The sequence below is a fragment of the Cyphomyrmex costatus genome, unplaced genomic scaffold (assembly GCF_001594065.2).
Source record: "Cyphomyrmex costatus isolate MS0001 unplaced genomic scaffold, Ccosl1.0 scaffold142, whole genome shotgun sequence".
Classification (NCBI taxonomy): domain Eukaryota; kingdom Metazoa; phylum Arthropoda; class Insecta; order Hymenoptera; family Formicidae; genus Cyphomyrmex; species Cyphomyrmex costatus.
In genome coordinates this window covers 230839-251712 of record NW_017275413.1, presented here as the reverse complement: position 1 = coordinate 251712, position 20874 = coordinate 230839, and the positions used below count along the sequence as shown (strand labels likewise).

At 30.4% G+C, this 20874-nt stretch overlaps 1 protein-coding gene across 1 annotated transcript; it reads left to right on the top strand.

The window, feature by feature from the left end:
* Positions 1-1058: 1058 nt before the first annotated feature.
* Positions 1059-20601, top strand: pns (DENN domain containing pinstripe). The gene is made up of 20 exons (XM_018551624.1): positions 1059-1176; positions 11090-11199; positions 11571-11791; positions 12130-12324; positions 13083-13554; positions 13681-13817; positions 13893-14080; positions 14167-14330; positions 14415-14626; positions 14752-14958; positions 15053-15061; positions 15227-15401; positions 15863-16127; positions 16355-16390; positions 17744-18008; positions 18465-18732; positions 19165-19477; positions 19762-19938; positions 20015-20225; positions 20307-20601. Exons 1-20 carry the CDS (start codon positions 1059-1061, stop codon positions 20494-20496), a joined length of 3933 nt encoding a protein of 1310 aa, XP_018407126.1. The 3' UTR covers positions 20497-20601.
* The last annotated feature ends 273 nt before the right edge of the window (positions 20602-20874 follow it).

Here is a 20874-nt window from a genome sequence, read left to right as displayed (position 1 = left end):
GACATTTTATCACAGAAATACAAACGCTTCTCTTTATTAATGGAAATGATCATCGTTATATCACTCTCACATTTAAGAAATATGCAACGAATTGCTACAAAGAATACAGAATTTGACCTAATCAGAATAAATAAAAGAAATTTTGGTATGCAATCGTACGATTATGTCCATTAATATATTATTCCTATTAATCTGAACCCTCCATTATTGTAAATCAAATATACAAATATATTGTTATGGAAGAACCTTATCCATTTATTTTATATATATATATATATATATTTGTTTTATTCTGCAGTTTAACAAATTGTACTATAAATCGAAATTTAATATTAAAATAAACGTTTATTTGGATAAAGTTAGATTAAATGTAGCTTTTTCTGCTTATATTAAATGAGAAAAAGTCAAATGCTCAGCAACCACATTTATGGCTGCCGCGTTTAGTTATATGTAATTGTTATTAGAAAATATAAGCTTAATTACATAGTCGACTAATATAGCCCTCGGATTGAATACGAATATGTAGTGTTATGTCGACTATTGTAGCAACTGGAATGTAACTTGTGTTACGAAAGTGTCAGAGTTATTTTCAATTGGAAAGCAGCCATGATGAAGATTGAAACGGTATTTCTCGTTTAAATCGCGCGCCAAAATCGTCTTGCGGCGCTGAAATTGGCCGCGCGCGGCGCCGGCGCGGCGCGCACGACGCGCGGCTAACTTCAAGCGCCGCGGCGAAAGATCAATTATTTGCGGCCAGTCGCTCCGCACCGCTCCATTCTGCCACACTCTGCTCTGTGCCGTTGCTTGCCGTTTCGCTCCGCTCCGCAGAGCGCACAGTGTGCACTGTGCGTTGTTCTGTGCGCGTCGCGGTTGTACGCAGCGTGCTCGCTCAGCTGTTGTCTCGGCTGAAGTGAAGTGACAGTGCCGCGTCGGTGTGGTGCACGATGTGGAAATCAATTTCGTGAAGGCGGCGGCGACGGTCGAGGTGGCCCGCGGTGAGCGGCAGCACGTTGCAACTGCTGCTGCTGCTGCTGCTGCAAATCCGTGAGTCGGGAAAGATGAACGGGAGTTTGGGGATAACGCGCGGTCCGGAGCAACATCCACAGCGGTTCGCGGATTACTTTGTCATATGCGGCCTCGACAAGGACTCGGGTCTTGAACCAGACAAGTACTTCGGTGAGAGTCTTTTGCCTCATTCGCGCTTATTTCCTCTTTTGCGCGCTGACACCGCTCTCATCACTATCTCGCGGTTCGTTATTCTTGACATGGAATAAAGCGAGAGAGAATGAGGGTGCATGAGAGGGAGAGAATGTTCTACAATCGAAATAAAACTCAATAGTCACGAAGGATAAAATGTCAAAGGTTCAACGGCAATGTTAATTAAGAATGATTCTTCATTCTAAATTTAATCTGTGCAGATAGATATTATTTTCCAAACCTGCATGAGAATTACAGTATAATCCATAAAGGGTGCGACTGTTGCATACAGTGCGTTTCAAAATTATCAACTCACTTTTGATAAGCATCAAAGACCTATTTGTTAGAGCGATAATTGTTTCAGTGTCAACAGTAATTCCGAACACGATAGGAGTATTATAAGTTTCCACGATGCGTGTCTGACGAAAATTTCAATTACTATTCACAAGTTTAATGGAAATTTCACTCGCATAATATAATTGAACAGTATTACATGAAGTGTAATTAATTTGTCAAACGCGGTACCTCGAGCAAATTGAGTTTAAAATTCATCTTATCCCGAGTAGGCTACCTGTATGACTTACGTTTGAATTGTACGAATATATTTTTGCGAGTTACGCATACACACACACACAATGCAGAATTAACAGAATGAAAGTGGGTCTCACATCAGTAGTACTTTCTTCAAACCTTCTGTATTCAAAACAAGGCTTTTGAGGAAGGAAGAGAACGAAAAACGCACAATTTTCCTCATACGCGGACAATGGGAACATTGACAATTGATTTTTCTTCGCGGGAATGTCTGAGTTCACAGCATACGGAATGGACCGCTTGGCCCATTGTCGTTAGGCTACTGCACGTATCCGATACCTCGCAATAGGGAGCCTCACAATAGGTACGTGAATGTGCGGCAAACGACGACCCTCCTGAGAAAACGCCGGGACGGCTTTCCACGAAAAAAATCGTTTCAATGAAAGAACTCTCCCTCGAGAACTCCTGTGACTAAAAGGGCTCTTGTATTTCTGTGACGAGCTGCTTGTCCCGTTGTCAGCTGTTAGACTACATTGTTTTATGAGCTTCAGTCCATTGAGAATATTTGCTTATTCACGGATTTTAGCCTTGAAAATTGCTTGAGGACTTGGCCTTGCAAATCGCACATAAAATAGAAATAGTTTCTTCAATAAGTATAGAGTAGTCTATATTTATTTATAGGATTTTTACGGAATTACGTGTTTTTTTTGGCAATTGAATAGCAAATTTATTTATCTATAATTTTAATATGATGTAATATTTATAATAGGTATAATCGATTTTATAATATGTATAATTGTATATCGGATTTGCGAAGACTTGTAAGATTAACTCTTAGCGAGATTGGCAGCTACCAATATACGCAGCGTAAAAATATCCATAAAAAAAAAGAAAACGCATGCCTAAGAGTAAGGTCAAAGTTTACATATAAGGAAAGAGAGAGATAGACGGGGAGAGAAGTTTATACTACACAGGATATTTTATACTGCACAGGATATTCCGTAAAAGTTTTCTAAATAACGAATATATTTTGCATTTCACGTTTAATAATAACTTTAATAAATCCAAAAATTTTTTAAGATAAGTTTGTCCACAAAAGATTTTTTTTCATTCAGATAAGACAGAATAGAAATTTAGAAGTCTGTAATAAGTTTTAATAGAAGTCCAATTTTGAAGTATAAAAAAGCATAACTTAATTTTTTATCAAAATACTAGAGATAAAAGTGATAACGTAAGCGCCTGCTCTGGTAATGTAGGACATTTAAAATTCTGTTATTATATAGTTAACACCATTCCTTTTAAGAAATTTTTAACTTGTTCTTAGATAGATATTGAAGTTGTGAAACAATTGCAGCCATGATTGGTGCGATTTTTTCTTGACAATGAATGTTTATCTATTACGAGGTATATCAAAAATATTTCGTATGATTTTCACTGTCAAGTTTAATGTGGTTTAAGTTCTTAAGTAATGAGTTTATACCCTAAATTAATAATTCTTAAGATGTTATTCTTCTATTTTAAATAAAAAAAGTTTGAATAATTATATTTTCGCTGAGATGTAATTAAATAACAAGGGCATTGCAAAGCATTGTTTTGCGACAAAAATCTTTACGATTATCATTTAAAAATGATTTTAAGAAGTTTATAGAGGTATTTGCGAAGCGAAAAAAAGGTGTTCAATGATGTTTAAACATTCACGAGATGAGATTAATCCAAGAATATTGCTAAGAGAACGTGTTCATGAAAAGAAACTTCTGAATCTGATAATATCTCATTGTCCATATTCATAATTTTTTGGAAGTTTTTAAATGAATTTAAAGAAATTACATTCTGTAAAATTATAGGGGATTTACTTTACCATCACATTTAGACAGTTGCATCATCATGTTTTTTTTTCATTTAAACAATTTTTCCATTTTGTAAACTATATTAATTATTTCAAGTGTGTTTTATATTAAACTTAGATTAATAAATTATTATTTGCGATATCATTGATTTGAAAATAAGTAAAAAAAATAAACAAAAAGCAAAATACTGACCTACTTTATACCTTTCCTCTATAATTTTTGTAGTAATTATTGCTTTAAATATTTAATATTAATATTGTTGACGAATTTATTACAAAGTAATTTATATTGTTTTCTTTGTTTTTCTCCTTTTTAAAATATTGTCAAGCTAATTTCTTCGTAAAGTTACGCATATCAATAACTGATGGTTGTCAATGCGACGCTTCATTCAATTTTATAGTAGTTCTTTATTTTATGCTTTGAACGGAATCCAATAACTCGGTTAATTAGCGAGCGCGCGAGCGAGTGAGAAATACTCTGTTAGAAGTATTTTATATCCATTAACATGTAAATTGAAAAACATTTCTTGCTCGCAGAAATCTATTATACATAATACTACATTTTCTATAGAAAATGTATACATATAATTTCTGATGCGTAGTAAAAATAATTTATTGAAATAATTGAATATTTTTTTTATCGTATCTCTTGAGTGTTTTTTCTACTCTGTAAAAAATTTAAAGTGTATCTCACTCCTAAAGATTGGAAATTGAGGTACTTTTTTTAAGATTGGTTCAATTTTCACTCTTTAAAGTGAGATTTCATTTCAAAGAATTTAGAAGAATATAGTTTAATTAATTAATATTTATTGTTATATATTTTAATCTTCAAATTAATAATATTTCTTGTTTTTTGCATATTCTTTGGTTAGTTTCATCTTCCTTTTATTTTTAACAGACTTGTCTAGTAATCTTTTTATGGTCTTCCCAAGAGTCTTCTTTTTTTTCGCAAATATTAGCCGTCCTTGTCTTCATGCTTCATTTTTTTCATTTAGGGCCTCACCCTTCTTTACGTACGTCTAAAGAGCAATGGTCTGTAGAAGGGTTGCATTATCCCTGAAATACTTATTTTTAGTCTGTTAGATTTTGGGTGTGAAATATTATTGGTGTTACGAAATACTCTTTGTACGTTTTAAATTTAGACTCGTTAATCACAACAATTGTTTAATTTAGGGGCGCCATAAATATATAATATAACACAAGTAAATTTTATTATAAAAATAACTAAGAGTTGTAAGAAACAAAACTTATGCTTAAATAATAATAAATTTTAAATTTATTATAGTTTTATAGATAAATCTTATTATATTAAAAAGTTGTATTTATTAAATCTATGTCTAAAAAGTTTTGATTTCTGAAATATTTAACATTTTTAGACTGAGTTTTAGACGTTCAATGAACTTTTTTTTATTTGTCAAGGAGCATAAACCTTTGTTGTACGCCTACGTGCATGTGCGTCGTATGACTTGGTCCTATAACCACTCTTCCGCCTTTTAAACGCATACTTAAGTACCGGTAGCCCCTTCATGTACAAATGACCCTATATACGATGACATCATACGTGTTCATAAGAAGGGGAGAGGCAACTTATTCGGATACAGCACTTTGGGAATAAGCGGAGCATATGAGAATGAAACAAAAAATACAATTCTCGCAACTTTGGCCATAAAACAGATTTAGCCTGTTAGGCTAAGTTTCTTAAGTTTCTAAAAATGTTTTAATATAATATTTATTTTTGTATAAGTGAATCGTAAAATATTCATTAATAAAATAACTCATTACTAAAATTATATGCATTTTAAAATAACTATTCATTATTATTTAATGTAAGCTATAATTAGTTTTGTTTTTATTTAATTAATTGATATAAAAGAAAAATTTGATTTTTTATAGATATTTCATGGAAGCCGAACATAGGATTTAAAAATATAAATTATTTCTAAAAAGAGATTGGAAATTGGTTTAATAAATACTGCTTTAAATTAATTATTGTCTATTAGGTTATTTTTTAATTTTGTAATTTATAATGTTATTGTGTAAAAAATGTATTTTACCATAATGTTGAAATTTGGATGTCTAATGTATTAAAATTACATATTTAACTTAGTTATCACGGATTTTATACGCGTTAGGGTCAACGATAATTTTTTATGGCTGTAGATAAGATTCTTCCACAAATGATGCTCTCTGACGTAAATCTCGAAAAAAGTGCAGCACGCATTGTATAAATTATATACTTTTTAATATTCTTAAACAAATTTTTAGTTTCCATAAAGTTAATTATTTTCTGACAGAAAAATCCTTAATTAAGCATAATTTTTCTAAATTTTATCGAATATTGCAACTATGATATAATGCTATGAAATAATTACTTTCTAAAACTTCAGTTCTTTATTTCACGTATACAAATATTCTCAACGTTGGTTTATAATTAAGATTAATTGATAATTAGTTACAATTAAAAACTTTGTTGATAAAGAAAACACTGTTAGAAATATTTATAAATTTATAATACCTTTACAATAAAAATATGCAGTAAATTTACAAATCATTTAACGTTTTGCTGTAATTTTACAATATTTGCAAAATTTACAATAGGCTTGTGAATTTATTAAATCTGCGCGCGCCATGCGCATTAGAGATTTATTTTATACTTTATTTTATAAAATTATTATAATTTCTCAATATAGCTGTTTAAATTAATTAAGCAAATTTTTCTTGGATAAAAGTTTCCAATACTTCTGAAAGCAATTTTTAACAGTGAAAAAAGGAATTTTTTTCAAGAACGAGATGATAATATCCTTGGTAATATTATGTCTATAATCTATATATTTCTCGTTGTCATTTCATGTTTCATACGCATTTACAAAACTCTGCACTCCTTTCTGTCTGATCGCGTGATACATGTGGCTAATACTAGCATTTACAAGCAGGCGTGGGCGTGCGTGTCAAGTGTACGCACAGGAGGATTCACGGAAAATATTCGTTTGTTCTACGCCTCGTACGAGCATCATTCTCTCGAATCAATACTTTCCATGGAACAGGGGCATATCACATTCGTTTATTGCTCGTTTTCTTCCCCTTTTCTTCTCCTTCGGACGTGATTCTCTCTTTCTCTTGTCGCGCTCGTAGTTCACTCTGCTCTTGTATTTTGTATTTACTTCGTGTCACGGATGCATATAAATCGACCGCGTGATGTTTATCTTCGAGGCAAATACTTAGATTGCTCGTAAACGAGATCAATGATCTCTGCGAAAGGGATTTTAATGAAAATTATATGTTATAAGGTATAACGGAATAACTGTAATTTCATAATTATATTTAAGTATATAATTTCACACAGGAAATTATACTAACTATACTCATATAGTTTCTACTATATAAATTATTAACTATGTTTATATTCATTATAGCTATATTTTTTCTTAAAAATATTATAAGTTGAAAAATATATCTTTGACAAGATATATATTATTTTCCTATTATTTAAATGCTTTATTAATATATTATATTATGTAAAATATGATAAATGAAGCGTTGTGGGTGCGGAAAAATGGAAATGAATGAATCTTTATAGCTTTCTTGGCTATTTAAAATAATACAATTCTTATAAATAATAAATTTTAGCTTTATAAATTAATTTTATTTAACTATTGCGTTACATATGTTTGTATTTTACACAATAATATAAAGTATGCATATACCAGAAAATATTATACACATTCATTTATAGGTATTTTGACAAATTATTCCTGAGAAAGGAAAAGAATAGAAATATGTGACAGTATTACTTATTATGTCAATTTTGGGGCCCATTTTGTCAGAGCTCATTTTTGCTTATCTTACGAAAAAGTTAATTATTGCAAAATTGCAAAAAGTATTATAATAATTGCTATATTATCTAATAGACTATAGAGGATGCTTTCTAGTTTGTATTTATATGTTTCTAAAATTTTATTTTTAATATTTGTTTAAGAAATATTGTTTAAAAACGAAATGGTATATTGATGTTGTAACCTTACTCTATATTGATGTTGGTAACCTTCCTCTACTTTTTGCACACTTCTCTGCGCATTTTATTGCAATATTCCCGACTTGTCGTGTTTGCCTTTCACTCTCATTTCCTACTATTTTGAACGTATTTCTTAATTACTCCGGTAACATGTTTTTTAGAATCTTAAAAGTAAAAGTATACGCATTATATATTATAATATAGTCTCTACTTTATAGTTATAAACTGCAAAGAGAGAGAAAGAGACAGAGATGGATTTAAATAAATTTAAGTTGAAATAATTATATAGCCAAAATTTCTTGGAAAAAGGATTTTAATGCTCTTGTAGACAAAAGTAATACTTATCAGTCTTTTGATTAACCTCTAATCTTATTATTTTCCGCAATAGGAAGATTTGTAGAACAATTAAGAAACCGGTGCAACCCATCTGCTTTTAGACTACCCGTTCCAGTACCGTTAGTAACCGCACTTTGATGTTGCACGTAAGGTATGGTGTAATTAGGAAGTAGACTCGTAATAAGACTTCTCCGCAGCGATGCATGTACGAGAGTAGAAAGTACGAAGATCTACGCATGTGTGGAGATTTAGGGACATAATATATTCGCGTAATAACCGGAACGAGGCAGATATGCAATAAGAGTATACAATGTTACAAGCGATTTCCGTATACTCATTACATTCCGTAACAGTATTTGTACAATAATTATACGACGTTGAAAGTGAGCTGTTCTATAAATAATTAACATTTTCTCCGAGTATATATATATATATATATACTCGTAGGATACGTGTAAATACATATATTATGAAATTATTAAATATTATCGCGAGACTTATGAGAAGATTATTCATGAGCTACGAGCGTTTAACTAAAGGAATTGACGAACAATTTTCTGCGCTCAATTAAACACGATGACAGATCCGCATGACTCGAAGGGATACACTATGATTTTAGATGAATAGATAGTAGATAACTTTTATAACAATGCTCGTGTTATTGCATAAGTTGCTGAGTAGTAGTAATAATTTTGATTGAGTATAGAAGAGAGAAAAATTCTCTTTTTAAGGCAATGAATAAAATTAAATAAAAAATTTGGACTTTGCGAAAAAAACGTATAATTATATAGATTCTCTTATGATTTATTCTTTTTTGATGAAAAAATAAAAATTTGTAATATAATAAAATTTTCGTCGTCTTTCTTTGTATGATTAGATATGTATCTAACAAATTAAGATAAATTTTATTATATTACAAATTTTTGTTTTAATCGAATGAGAATAAATTATAAGACAATTAATATTAGCATTATATGTTTTCCTCTGTAATATTATTGTTAAAAATTGTATGTTTATAATTTATATGATAATAATAAATATATAATAGTAAAAAATATGTACCTACATATTATAAATAGTAAAAGCGTATAATAATAAAATAGAAATACAGATGGAAAATTTGTTCATTTGCTATTTTTATTTATAATTATAAATAAAATTTTAATAAAAATTAATTTATAAATATGACTTATATGAACTCTTTGTACAAATTATTTACTTTATGTAAACTTGCTGCAATATTTTACCAGAGATCCCTGTATAAATCTGACGCGCAGTTTTCTAAAAATAAAAACATTTTTTTTATGTTATAGAAGACTGAAACTCATTGGACCGATCCGATGTACAGCGATTTATTATTATTCGGGAATTCCATGTATGTGTAGATGAGAAACTGAAATATCGGAAAAAGTTATCGGCCTGTTAATCGAAATTGGTGATTTCGGCGACGATCGACTCACTCGGCGACCAATCAGTCCACTCGATTATCACTTGCTACTTCGTGTACATCATTTCCAAACGGAGATTGACTCAGATCAGTTTATGATGTCAATTAAGACTTCAGATTAAAATCAATTCTACATACATTTATTTAGACGTACGCGTCTTGTATAGAGAATATCTCTTTTATTTTTAAATATTTACCGCTGTATTTTCAATTTTTTTGTAAAATATTTAGAAAGAATGTTATTTTAATATAATATTTAGTAATACTCCTTCATCAGAAAGTATCATATTACATAATATTTTATAATAACGTGCGTTAAAAGCATATTTTGTTTCTATTCATATTTAAATTATGATATTAATGTATGAATAATTATTGTGTATATGAACTATTGCTTTTTTAAAGAGTTTGAAGATATAAATTACGACAATTCAAGCAGAAAAGTTTTGTAATGGGTTGTGACAGAACTAGCGTATAAAATAGGATACAATTACTGCATTATGCTACAGCGAAAATTATTGCGTAGAACGGATTTTCGAATGCATGTGGATTAATTCGGAGCACGAACTTGGGATGTGCGTACTATTCCACTAATCTAAGGAAAGTTCGACGTTGGCAAACGGCTTATGAAGCTTTACGGAAGACTTTCGTAATACGCTGGAAGTAATACTTGCATCGAATCTCATTTCCTAGTTCTGATTATCTATCTCGACGGTTGAGATAAAATGTTAGTAGCTTCGTGTATTTGGAGCGATATCTTACCGTAATTGCAAAACTATCTTTTCCAAAATGTAATACAATTAACAGCATCGTAGTACAAATTAATGCGTTTTATATGATTAAATTAAGATATGAAGCAAGTTTAATATTATATTGCAAATTATACAGACAAATATAATATTATACATTTACGTAAATTGTATAATAATTATGTGTTATATTATTTAATTTATATTTTTACGATTTGAATATGTTTTTGAATATATATCATGAATTTTGTAAAATAAAATTTAAACTTCATGCATTCCCAAGGACGCACACTCTCATTTTTCTTTTTTTAACGCCGAGAAGAACAAAGTCTTGATTGATCTATTGATTGATTCATTGATCGTGATTAATTCTCTTGTTGCGAAAGACGTTTTGCAACTCGTTGATGTTTACTCACAGTTTTCTTTTCTGCATCTCAGAAATGTAGATTTATCATCTTGGGTGGCTCTTTGATCACGAACGATTAACTTCGTACAGGAGTACTCTTGTATTCTGACGAGTTCGGAGCAGTTGGAGCAACGCCAAGGCCTTCTGGACCATCTCTCATTCAAGTCGGGTCTGTTATAGGACCGTGTGGCATGTTCGATAACAGCTTTGCTGATTCCGCTATAAGATAAGCGTTTCTCTCTATCCCTCTCTTCTCCGTGAGAGCCGGAACTTCGTTGTTCGTCAAAGGTTTTGAAACGCACTGAATTTTTCTTTTCTTCTAAACGTAAATATTTCGACTGCTGCGTGTTCGCGAAAAGAAATCATCTATTAGATGTTCTGCCTTGACATTCGTGACGAAAGAAACGTACAGTAAAGTTTCTGTAATTGTTTCTTAAGTAGAATCTAGCGGAAAAATATCGTTCGTGACTGCAAGAAACTATTTTTTCCATAAGCCACTGAGAACGGTACTTGATTATGAACTTGATGTTTATGAAGGGTATTAAGCTATTTGTTGTTTTTGCAGGTGACTCATTGCAGTGTACACCCCTGGATCGAGCATATAAAAGCAAAGTGTTAGGACATTATCCAGACTCAGTACCATGGAATCCCTTCGACGAACACGCTGTCTGTATGGTACGTGTGATAACTAATTGCTAATTACAATTAACGTTACGTGTTATAAGTCAAATAATGAATATAAATTTATTTGTATTATATAATTTATTTATAAACGAAAAGAATCCAATAGTGGACTTTATTTATTAATATCCATTAACAAAATTTTATATGGGTAGTTGTTGTATGATTTACAAAAGTTAATTAATTAAATTTATAATGTAATTAATTGATTGTTTTAATAATGTAAAATGTAATAATATAAAAATTTTTTGTACGTCATGTAGGGAATTGTCTGCTTTGAAGTATTTTTAGTTCTAATTAGATTTAGGGAACATTTGCATTTCACGCAGCCGATGGGAGTAACTTATTGATTACATTGATAATAGCTTTGTCTGCCAAGCGGTTTGCGATTTCGTACACAAAAGCATTCGGTGGAACCGACCTTCCACTCCTTTGTCCTCACGAAAGAAGATGGTCACAGAACATACGGATTCAGCCTCGTTTTCTACGAGGAGTGCCGCAATCGCAAAATATGTTCCGCTATGCAAACGTTACAAGCGATGCACATCACAGAGCTCAGCAGTGGTCAAAACGGCACGCCCCCCACGTATGTTTGCTTTCTGTATAATTGCGTTTTTAATTTCCACTATTTATCCACGTGTGTCTGTCTTTATGAAAATGTACAAAAATCGATGATTCTTTTCATTGTCAGTCAAATTCCTTGATAATTTGGAAATTCGTTTTTCTTGTTGAAATAAAGTTTACTTGTGAATTCATTAAAAACTAAGATAAATTTGATAAACTAAAGATCCTGATTTCGAATACAAATGACTGGAAAACGTGAAAATGCATGCCAAGTGCTCTTATCTTGCATATATTATTTAAATTTTTGTCCATTGTTTTGCCTATTTTAAAATTTATAAATTATATTTCACGATTTTTCAGTGCGAGAAAAGGTCAGGATGGACATAACACAAGATCGCTGCCTCGTCATTTTAAATTGTCGGCTCATTCGCCTAGTGCTGCGTTAGGATATTATGATTCTACCAAAGACAAGTTGCTAGTGACTAAATCAATATCCTTGCTATGCCAACAACCTTACCTCCATGCGACAAAGACGTTCCTCACTAATCTCTATAAGTAAGATATCTCACGAGTCTTATAAAGCTCTATTGAAGCAAGCTGACACAGCTCTATTCTTCTTATATAACTACGTTTATATTACGCTTCATAAGAGTACTTAAAAGTACAAGTGATAATATAATGTCAGAGCGCTGCATAAATTCTGTCTATTAATGAACATCAAAGAATAGGAATTTAATTTTTTAAAGAAAGATTTGTTAATTAGGATTTTTTTAGTTTGTTTATATTTCATCAGTGATAATTTTTGTTAGTTCTCTATGTACTTCTCAAATATTGTGTTTAAGCTCGTATCTCCAGCACAAAATTCTGCAAATTACTGATGCAGTATAAACACACAATCTTTAAGTGCTATGAAATATTTTTTGCTGTATCTATTATAGTTAAATTAAAACTCTCGCGACATATAATATTGCTGTTTTTATTTCACTGATTATTTGAAATATTTTTACAATTTCTTCAAGATATTTAATCAATGATAGCAAAGATATCTCGTAGCTAATTTCTTCATCTCTAAATAAGTTATCGACAACTTTATTTATAAGATATCTTATGGATAAAGTTATGTAGAGATGAAGAAATTGATTATTTGTCTACTATTAGATACTATAGATCTTTCGTATACTATTTAAATATTGTTTAAAAAGCTAGAGATTTTTTTAGAAGTGATAGATATTCGATTTGGCAGAATTTATGCACAACACGTATATATTATAATAACATTAAAAACTATGAAATAATTGAATGATTTTTTTTAGATGTGTTCCTAGACATCCTGGACCTGGTCTTAGCTTAGAATCTTATGTGTATAACCTTCTATATAACGTACCAGTACCGTTACCTGGTAAATCGTTGAAGTTTTTTGTACCTAATGATGAACCAGCAAAATCGCCATTAGAATTGGTCATCCATCAACCGTCTCCATCGCTAGAGTTACCGATGTTGGACTATCCCCTCAAAGATGTGTTCACGTGGTTGGGCGCAGATTGCCTAATCCAATTGTTCACATGTGTACTGTTGGAGAATCAAGTTCTGTTGAGAAGCGCTGATTTTCACAAGCTGATGGTGGTGTCTGAGTGCATAACGGCGCTCTTGTTTCCTTTCTCGTGGCAACACGTCTATGTACCGATATTACCCGCCAGTCTGCATCACTTCTTAGATGCACCTGTGCCCTTCATAATGGGTCTACATGCGCACAATGAGGGTGGTGTATTGAAAATCGCTAGCGAAGTATGTTTGCTTAGATCTTTTTTCTATATTTCATTCTTTTATTAAATTGGAGAAAAATATTTTATGAAAAATTCAGGTAATTATGTATTACTAATTATGAATAATATCAATTGTGTTTGATTACAGGCAAACCTTTGTTATGTAGATATAGATAAGCAAAGTAGCCAATTTCCGGAAGAATTACCCGTGTTTCCTCATAAAATGCAATTTATTAATGAGATTAGAACGCTTCTAAACAAGTACAAAATACCACATTCAGGAAAGTGAGTTGCTTGTTTTTAGATCAAGATAGAAATTCGATTGTTACTTTGTATTTATATCGAACAAAATCTTCATAGGACTGATAATATGGTTATTAACTATTACAATGGTGACATCATGACCAGTAGCCTGACACTTCCCGGTTCTGGTTTTCATCTTCCTCGCAGAAAACATTCTTTACATGATGTGCTAGATTGGGATCGACCGGAACCAGGACCACAGTCAGATAATTTGCAAAGAACAGTGGATATTGTTAAAAGATCAGGTAAGATAATTATCAAGAAATTTCTTAATATATAAAGCGAAATTATCAGAATTATTGTCAAATTTTTAATTTTTCTCTGCTTACAGTGGATGATATTGATCCTATAGAGGATACTACGGAAAAAATACTCACTCCGCAAGAAGAATATCAAGAGACTCTTATCTTTAATAATGCTATTAGGGAAATTTTTTTGAACCGTTTTGTACAAATGTTTTCTAGTTATGAACATTTTGTTATTCAACCAAGTCAGGTACGGACATACAACACTTCTCAAATCAAATTGAAACCTTCCTGTTGTAATTATAATAAAGTTATAATAAATTTTACATTGAAGGACAAGGATGAATGGATAAACAACAGGGATAGTATGCATGTTTTTGACAAGGCTACATTTTTATCTGATCAGCCAGCACAGCATCTGCCGTTTTTGTCGAGATTCCTGGAAACACAGATGTTTGCTTCTCTTGTTGACAGCAAAGTCATGTCGACGTGGAGTGAACTCGACTGTAACATTAAAGTTTTTGACCAAAGAATTTCCGCTTTAAAGTAAGTTATAATAATGATATAATGCTTTTTCTATTTTTTTTTTAAACGACTTTTATTTACTAGATTAGAATAAAGTTAAAAATATACGATATTTTTTTTAATTTGATTTATTCTCTATATTTTAGGAAAAAAGTCGGAGAAAGTATTATACGATCAATGCGATACGAGTCTTGCACGAGCATCGTAGATTCGCAACAAATACTCGAACAAAGATTAATTAACATAGATTTTGAAACAAATCCGCCTACGGAGATTCTTCCTCATAGAGCCGCATATTTTCGGAGTTTTCCTTTACTGGATAATGTCGCGTTGAATAAAGAACCTGCTCAAAGGTAAGTGTTATATTTTTATTTAAACAATATATTATAATCTTCCATTTTCAAATTTATTAATGTCTGCTATTTCTATTTTATGCTTCCTGTATAGTATTCTTCGGTAAGAAACAATATTTAATATAAACAGAATAAAAAATAAGAGGCTGACAATAGAGTGTATATATTTGAATCATTTTGTTCTAAGCCCTTCAAAAATGTAATAATAAATTTATCGTAAATTACCAATAAAACGTAAATACATAATTAGTTGCTTTCGCTTGTACAGTAGTAGGAGAGGACAGACACAATGGAAATACAAAATGAAATCTATGGATACGAACGGAAAGCCTGCTATACCCCAAGAATCTCAGTCACCTCGACCTCAAACTAAACTCTCGGCAGACATGAGCCCTGCTTTAATAGCGCAAGCTAATTGGACGTTTGTAGAAAAGTTGCTCAAGGTACTTATTTTATGAATATTATTTAACATAATTGAAATTTTATGTACATTTATTATCCAGAATTATTTTTTGTAATTTATAAATATTAACCAAATTTTGACTAAGAAAAATCTTATATTTGGTTGAAATGGATCTTAGTATTTAAATACATATTTCTTGTGAATTTATATTTTTACAATTAAAGTATCATATTAATGTGTCTCTAAGAATCTCATATTGCCGACGAAGGTTAAATATAATTTATTTTTTATCTATTTCTTAAAATTATTTTTTATACTTAAACTGTATATTTGTTGTGTAAAATGATGAAAAAGTTTTATTTGAGGAGAACGTTAATCTTTTATAGTTACATATAGTTACATTTATTTCATATAAATTTAATAATAATTTAATGTAGATTTAAAATGTATTGTAATAATTATTTTTAACAATTACAATTGCAAAATTATTTTTGTAATAAGGATTGTAAATCCAAGACGAAGAGAATGTTAGTGGAAAAAATGGGATCGGAAGCTGTTGCGCTTGGTCACGGGGGCGAGTCTCTGTCAGATGTTGAAGAGAATACTTTGGTTGCTAGTCTCTGTGATCTGTTGGAACGAGTATGGAGCCATGGATTGCAAAATAAGCAGGGCAAAAGTGCTCTTTGGTCGCACTTGAATATGTATCAGGAATCGGAAGAATGTAACGATGCAACTAAATCTATAGATTCCAACTTTCTTTCTCCTGGTAAGATATGCATGTGATTTAATACCAATATATGTGTATATATTATATATTGCGATTTAATATATTCAAATATATATTGTATTTATACTATATACTTTTATCTGATAATTATACGCTTATAATATATAATAAGATATAATACGTATAATATAATATATACAAGAGGGAAAATAATTATTTAATTGTAAGTTACATTAAAAAATCATTACTATTTTGTGGAAATGCAGCGCTAGCGTGGTCCGTGCTGCGGAAGCGACTCGATTGTACGTGTCTCTGTTTTGCAATAAGATAAAGTATTATAAAGTAGAGATTAGTGTTCTCTTCGTACGTAGATACTCTGCACTGTTAGTTTTGTAAGTGATCCACCAAACAATAGTTAATATTAGATACGTGTTTACGCTTCGTCGCACGTATTTATTTTAATATCTTTGAATATTCAGTAACGAAAAGTAGAATCGACATTAGAGCGCGCGAAGTCTAAATTAACCCAATCAGCAGATAATGTTTAAAAAATATATTTTTAATATTAAATAAATATTATTTAATAAATAAATAAATATTAAATAAATATTAAAAATATTTCTAAGAACATTGTCTGCTGATTAAGAAACAATATGTAAGCAATTTTATTATTTTGTTAATTATTATTATGTTTAATTTTATTTTCTTTCTTTTATTTTTGTTGTTATAACTAGCTAAGAAATCTCCGAATAAGTTTTTCGGAATACCGGATCGTTTGGTTTCATCTTTGAGAGGCAAAAGTATTATTGAAATTGCTTCTTACATCAAGGACAATTTTAATGGTAAGCCTTGATATCGGCTTGCCACAAAGAAATAGTTTTTTTATGAACTAATTCCATTAAATATAGCGGCTTTTTTTAAAACTTTTAAATGCCCGCTCAACATATATCTGAATAACAAATTATTTATCATAGTTACACATTTTTTTGTTATTACATATTATTTTAATATTATAATTTTTCAAGAAATTTATCAGTAATGTCTTTTATTGAATAGAATGCATGCCAGATTGCTGTCCCAGTAAACGAGAATGGATTGAAATGGATGCAGAAGTATGCATTCGCGAACGTTGAAATGAATCTTTTGCAATCCTAATGGAATTTTATTTATTTATAAGAATTGCACAAACATGAGTATATTTCTATGTTTTTCAATTAAAAAAAGCTGTTTTTTTAAATGCATCGTGAATATTATTCAATTCAAAATTTTAAATAGAAAATGCAGTTTTTTAATCCAATTGAATCTAAAAAAAAGTGAAAATGGACCATGAATGCTTTTAAAGTACGCATTTGGATATGATTCAAATGGATTAAAATTCCAATCCATTTTAATTCAATTTTATGTAAGATGATATTGTATGTGTGTGTGTTGCGCGCGCGCGCGTGTGGTGTAATGTGTATACGTCTTTGCGAATATTTATACAAAGCATGTTACTGAATTTGCATGTGTTTATTAATGTATGCACAAATATATATTAAATATAATTAGATGAATGTTTAGTCAAAAAGAATATTGTTTTTGTGTGTATTTTGTTTGCATCCCTTGGTTTATAATTTGAGAAATGCCTATTTCTAAAATATTTTACATTATGACAGATTTATCAAATTTGCAATTGGAGACGGACGTTTCACCCACAAGAGCCACGGATAAACACAAATCTCCTAGTGAGAGGAAAACCATTGGTCCTGAACATTTAAGACCTCTCCCGGATTCTCTAATCTTCGACATCCGCAATGTTCAAGCGATGACTGATATTAAAACACATATTGGATATGCAAGAGCGTGGGTGCGGCTAGCGCTTGAAAAGAAATTGCTGTCGCGTCATTTGAAGATGTTATTGTCGGATATTGCTTTATTGAGGTGCATTTTGGAAATTATTAAATTATCACGATCATTATCACATATGTATTGTGATAGTATTGACATAACAGTTAATTAATATTGATAATGATATTGGGAGCGGTATTTAATATTGTTATTAAATGGAAGTTATTTATAATATATTAAATAACAATATTTTTGGACATTTTAATACAATTCGTTATTTTTTAACGAATTTAGTTAGATGTATTCAGTGTGTACTGGTGCACATTAAAGCCGTTGTATACAAATTGTCGTAAACATATAATATGTTTAATATAAATATGAAAAAAAATTAAACCATAAAATCTTTAATACATTTTATTGTGCTGTTAAGTAAAATCTGTATTTTATAATTCGAAATATTTGCATTTTACTTTTACATAATCAATGTACAATATGGTAGCTTTAATATGCATTAGTACATTCAACCGAATGCTATTTATGATTTATTAGGAGCCAATACAAACGATCAGCGTTTTTACGCTGTGAAGAAGAGAAAGAGCAATTCTTATACCATCTTTTAACATTGAACGCTGTCGACTACTTTTGCTTCACGAATAATTATCCAACAACGAAGTTACCATATCGAGTTGTGATATTTCCCAGTCGAAAAGCAAGCGCCGCTACTACTTCGGCTAATAGTTGGATTGCTATTTCTGGCACACTCTGCGAAACTAATCCCGTACCCATACCAAAAGGAGCACTTGAATTTGTATTCCATGTAAGTATTTTAGTTTTATTATTAAAAATATATGTAGTGAAATTTAATGTATTTTTCCAAAAAAACTAATAAATAAAATTTAATAGGTCTGTAATTGAAAAGTATATTTATGTACATGTAATTTAGTGTGCTTTTTATAAAATTTTATAACATTTAGTGCATTTTCCATTGAATTCTGTGTGAATTTGCATGAAATTTAATGCATGTAAACATTGAATTTAAGTTACTTATAACTTTATTATCATAAATAATACCAAATATTTTTAACGTATCTGCTTGAAATTTACTTCTATTATATGTAAAAATTATATAATAGTAAATGCTTATTTTTAATATTTATAAATAAAATTTTTTCTAAACTTAGTACTGTGTAATAGATTTTATTAAGTACATTTTAATTATGTAATTATCTCTTTATATATATTTTTTTAGCATAAAAATTTAGGAGTATTGTCTACATTACGGATTGGACATGACAATACCGGATTGTCGCCAAAATGGATGGTGGAACACGTTGTAGTGAGAAACGAAGTAACTGGACACACATTTAAGTTTCCCTGTGGTCGTTGGCTTGGCAGAGGAATAGATGACGGGTCTACCGAGCGTTTATTGGTGGGTGCTTTAGTACCTCGAAGCATTGATAGCGAAGAATTGGTAGAGTCATGTTCCACGCCTCCAAGATGTAGATCTCCAAGTATACCTAGGCGTCCTATATTCTCGCAAGTTGAATTACAACATATGCTTGGTAAATTAATATTATAATTACTATTATTTTTTATATATTATATTTATTTGTACATTTTGTTATAGAAAAAAATTTTAATATTAATTAAAATTATTTTAATATTTTGGCAAATTATAACATTATATCATCATACCACTTTGTTTTTAGACAATATTTCTTAAGTAAAAGCTGAAAATAATATATAGCATAACAAAATAAAAAAGTAATACAAAATTCTTAATATAATTAATTTAAATTTGGATTATTAGAAATTAAGTAAAATGATATAAAATATAATATTACAGGTGAAGCTGTAAACGCTATAGTCAAATATCACTACAAAAGAGAATGTCAAGATGGTTCCTTGACGGCATTATTGTGTGGAGAAGGCGGTCTCGTACCATCCTTGGAACAAATATTTTTATTTGGCTTTAAAAATCAGAGAATATTTGGGAGAAATTTTTATGTATGGGACTACCTTTGTGAGTAAAAATTTAATCATATTCAATGATGTTAGAAAACTAATATTCGAAAAATATATAATTGAAACTGTTGCAGTACGCATAAAAGAAAATTTTGAGATTTCCCTGTTGGAGGAAATGGATGAATATTCTCAAAGGCTCAACCGCGATAGAAGAATGTACAGAGAAAGCAGTCAAAGATTTACGATCTTGAGATGTTATTGTCATCTCATCGATCAGATCAATATGTTCAGTCAAACTTTGGGGAAAGATGGAAAATTTCAGTTATTTATTTGTTTAGCGGCGAGGTAAATTTATAAAAAATTTTTAACGCGATTATTCACTCTCAATTTTTTTGTTGTTATCTAGATTTATCTGTTAATTTTCAGAGAACAGCTTCTTCATCCAATGTTGCGACCGATGAGCGATGCGCGTTCTACGATGGATATGTATGAAGAGAATTCGTTTTTAAGAAATCCTACATTACTGACTTTTCTTATTCATATTCTTGAGCCACTGAGCGAGTTTCACATTGTCCTCGAAAAGAGTTTGACTCATGGAATTTCGAGTATATGTTAATATATATCAAAACGTATCGATGTACATTAATTCGTTGCAAATATTCCAAGATCTTTCGATAAATATCGCGAATCATGAAATATTTCTAATCTTAAAAATAGTATGTCCGGCTTTTTAATTTTATCAGTAACAATTTAACTGTTATTGTGGTATTTTTATTTATATTGACGAAATTGGAATGATCAAGCTTTTTATGGATAGAAATTTTAACAAGAGATTTACAACAGACTAAGCAGTAACAAATGACGAATTTGATTGTTATGGAACGATGAACGTTATGTTACTTGGAACGATAAAAATTGGAAAATTTCATTATTAAGAAAAAGACTAGAAAGATTTAATACGTATATATTAAAACTGAAGACTGTTACGAAGATG

Coding starts and splice junctions, on each gene's coding strand:
- pns (XM_018551624.1), top strand. CDS start 1,059: ATGAACGGGAGTTTGGGGATAACGCGCGGTCCGGAGCAACATCCACAG. Junction 12,325..13,082: donor TTCCTCACTAATCTCTATAA/GTAAGATATCTC, acceptor GATTTTTTTTAG/ATGTGTTCCTAGACATCCTG. Junction 14,081..14,166: donor GGATATTGTTAAAAGATCAG/GTAAGATAATTA, acceptor CTCTGCTTACAG/TGGATGATATTGATCCTATA.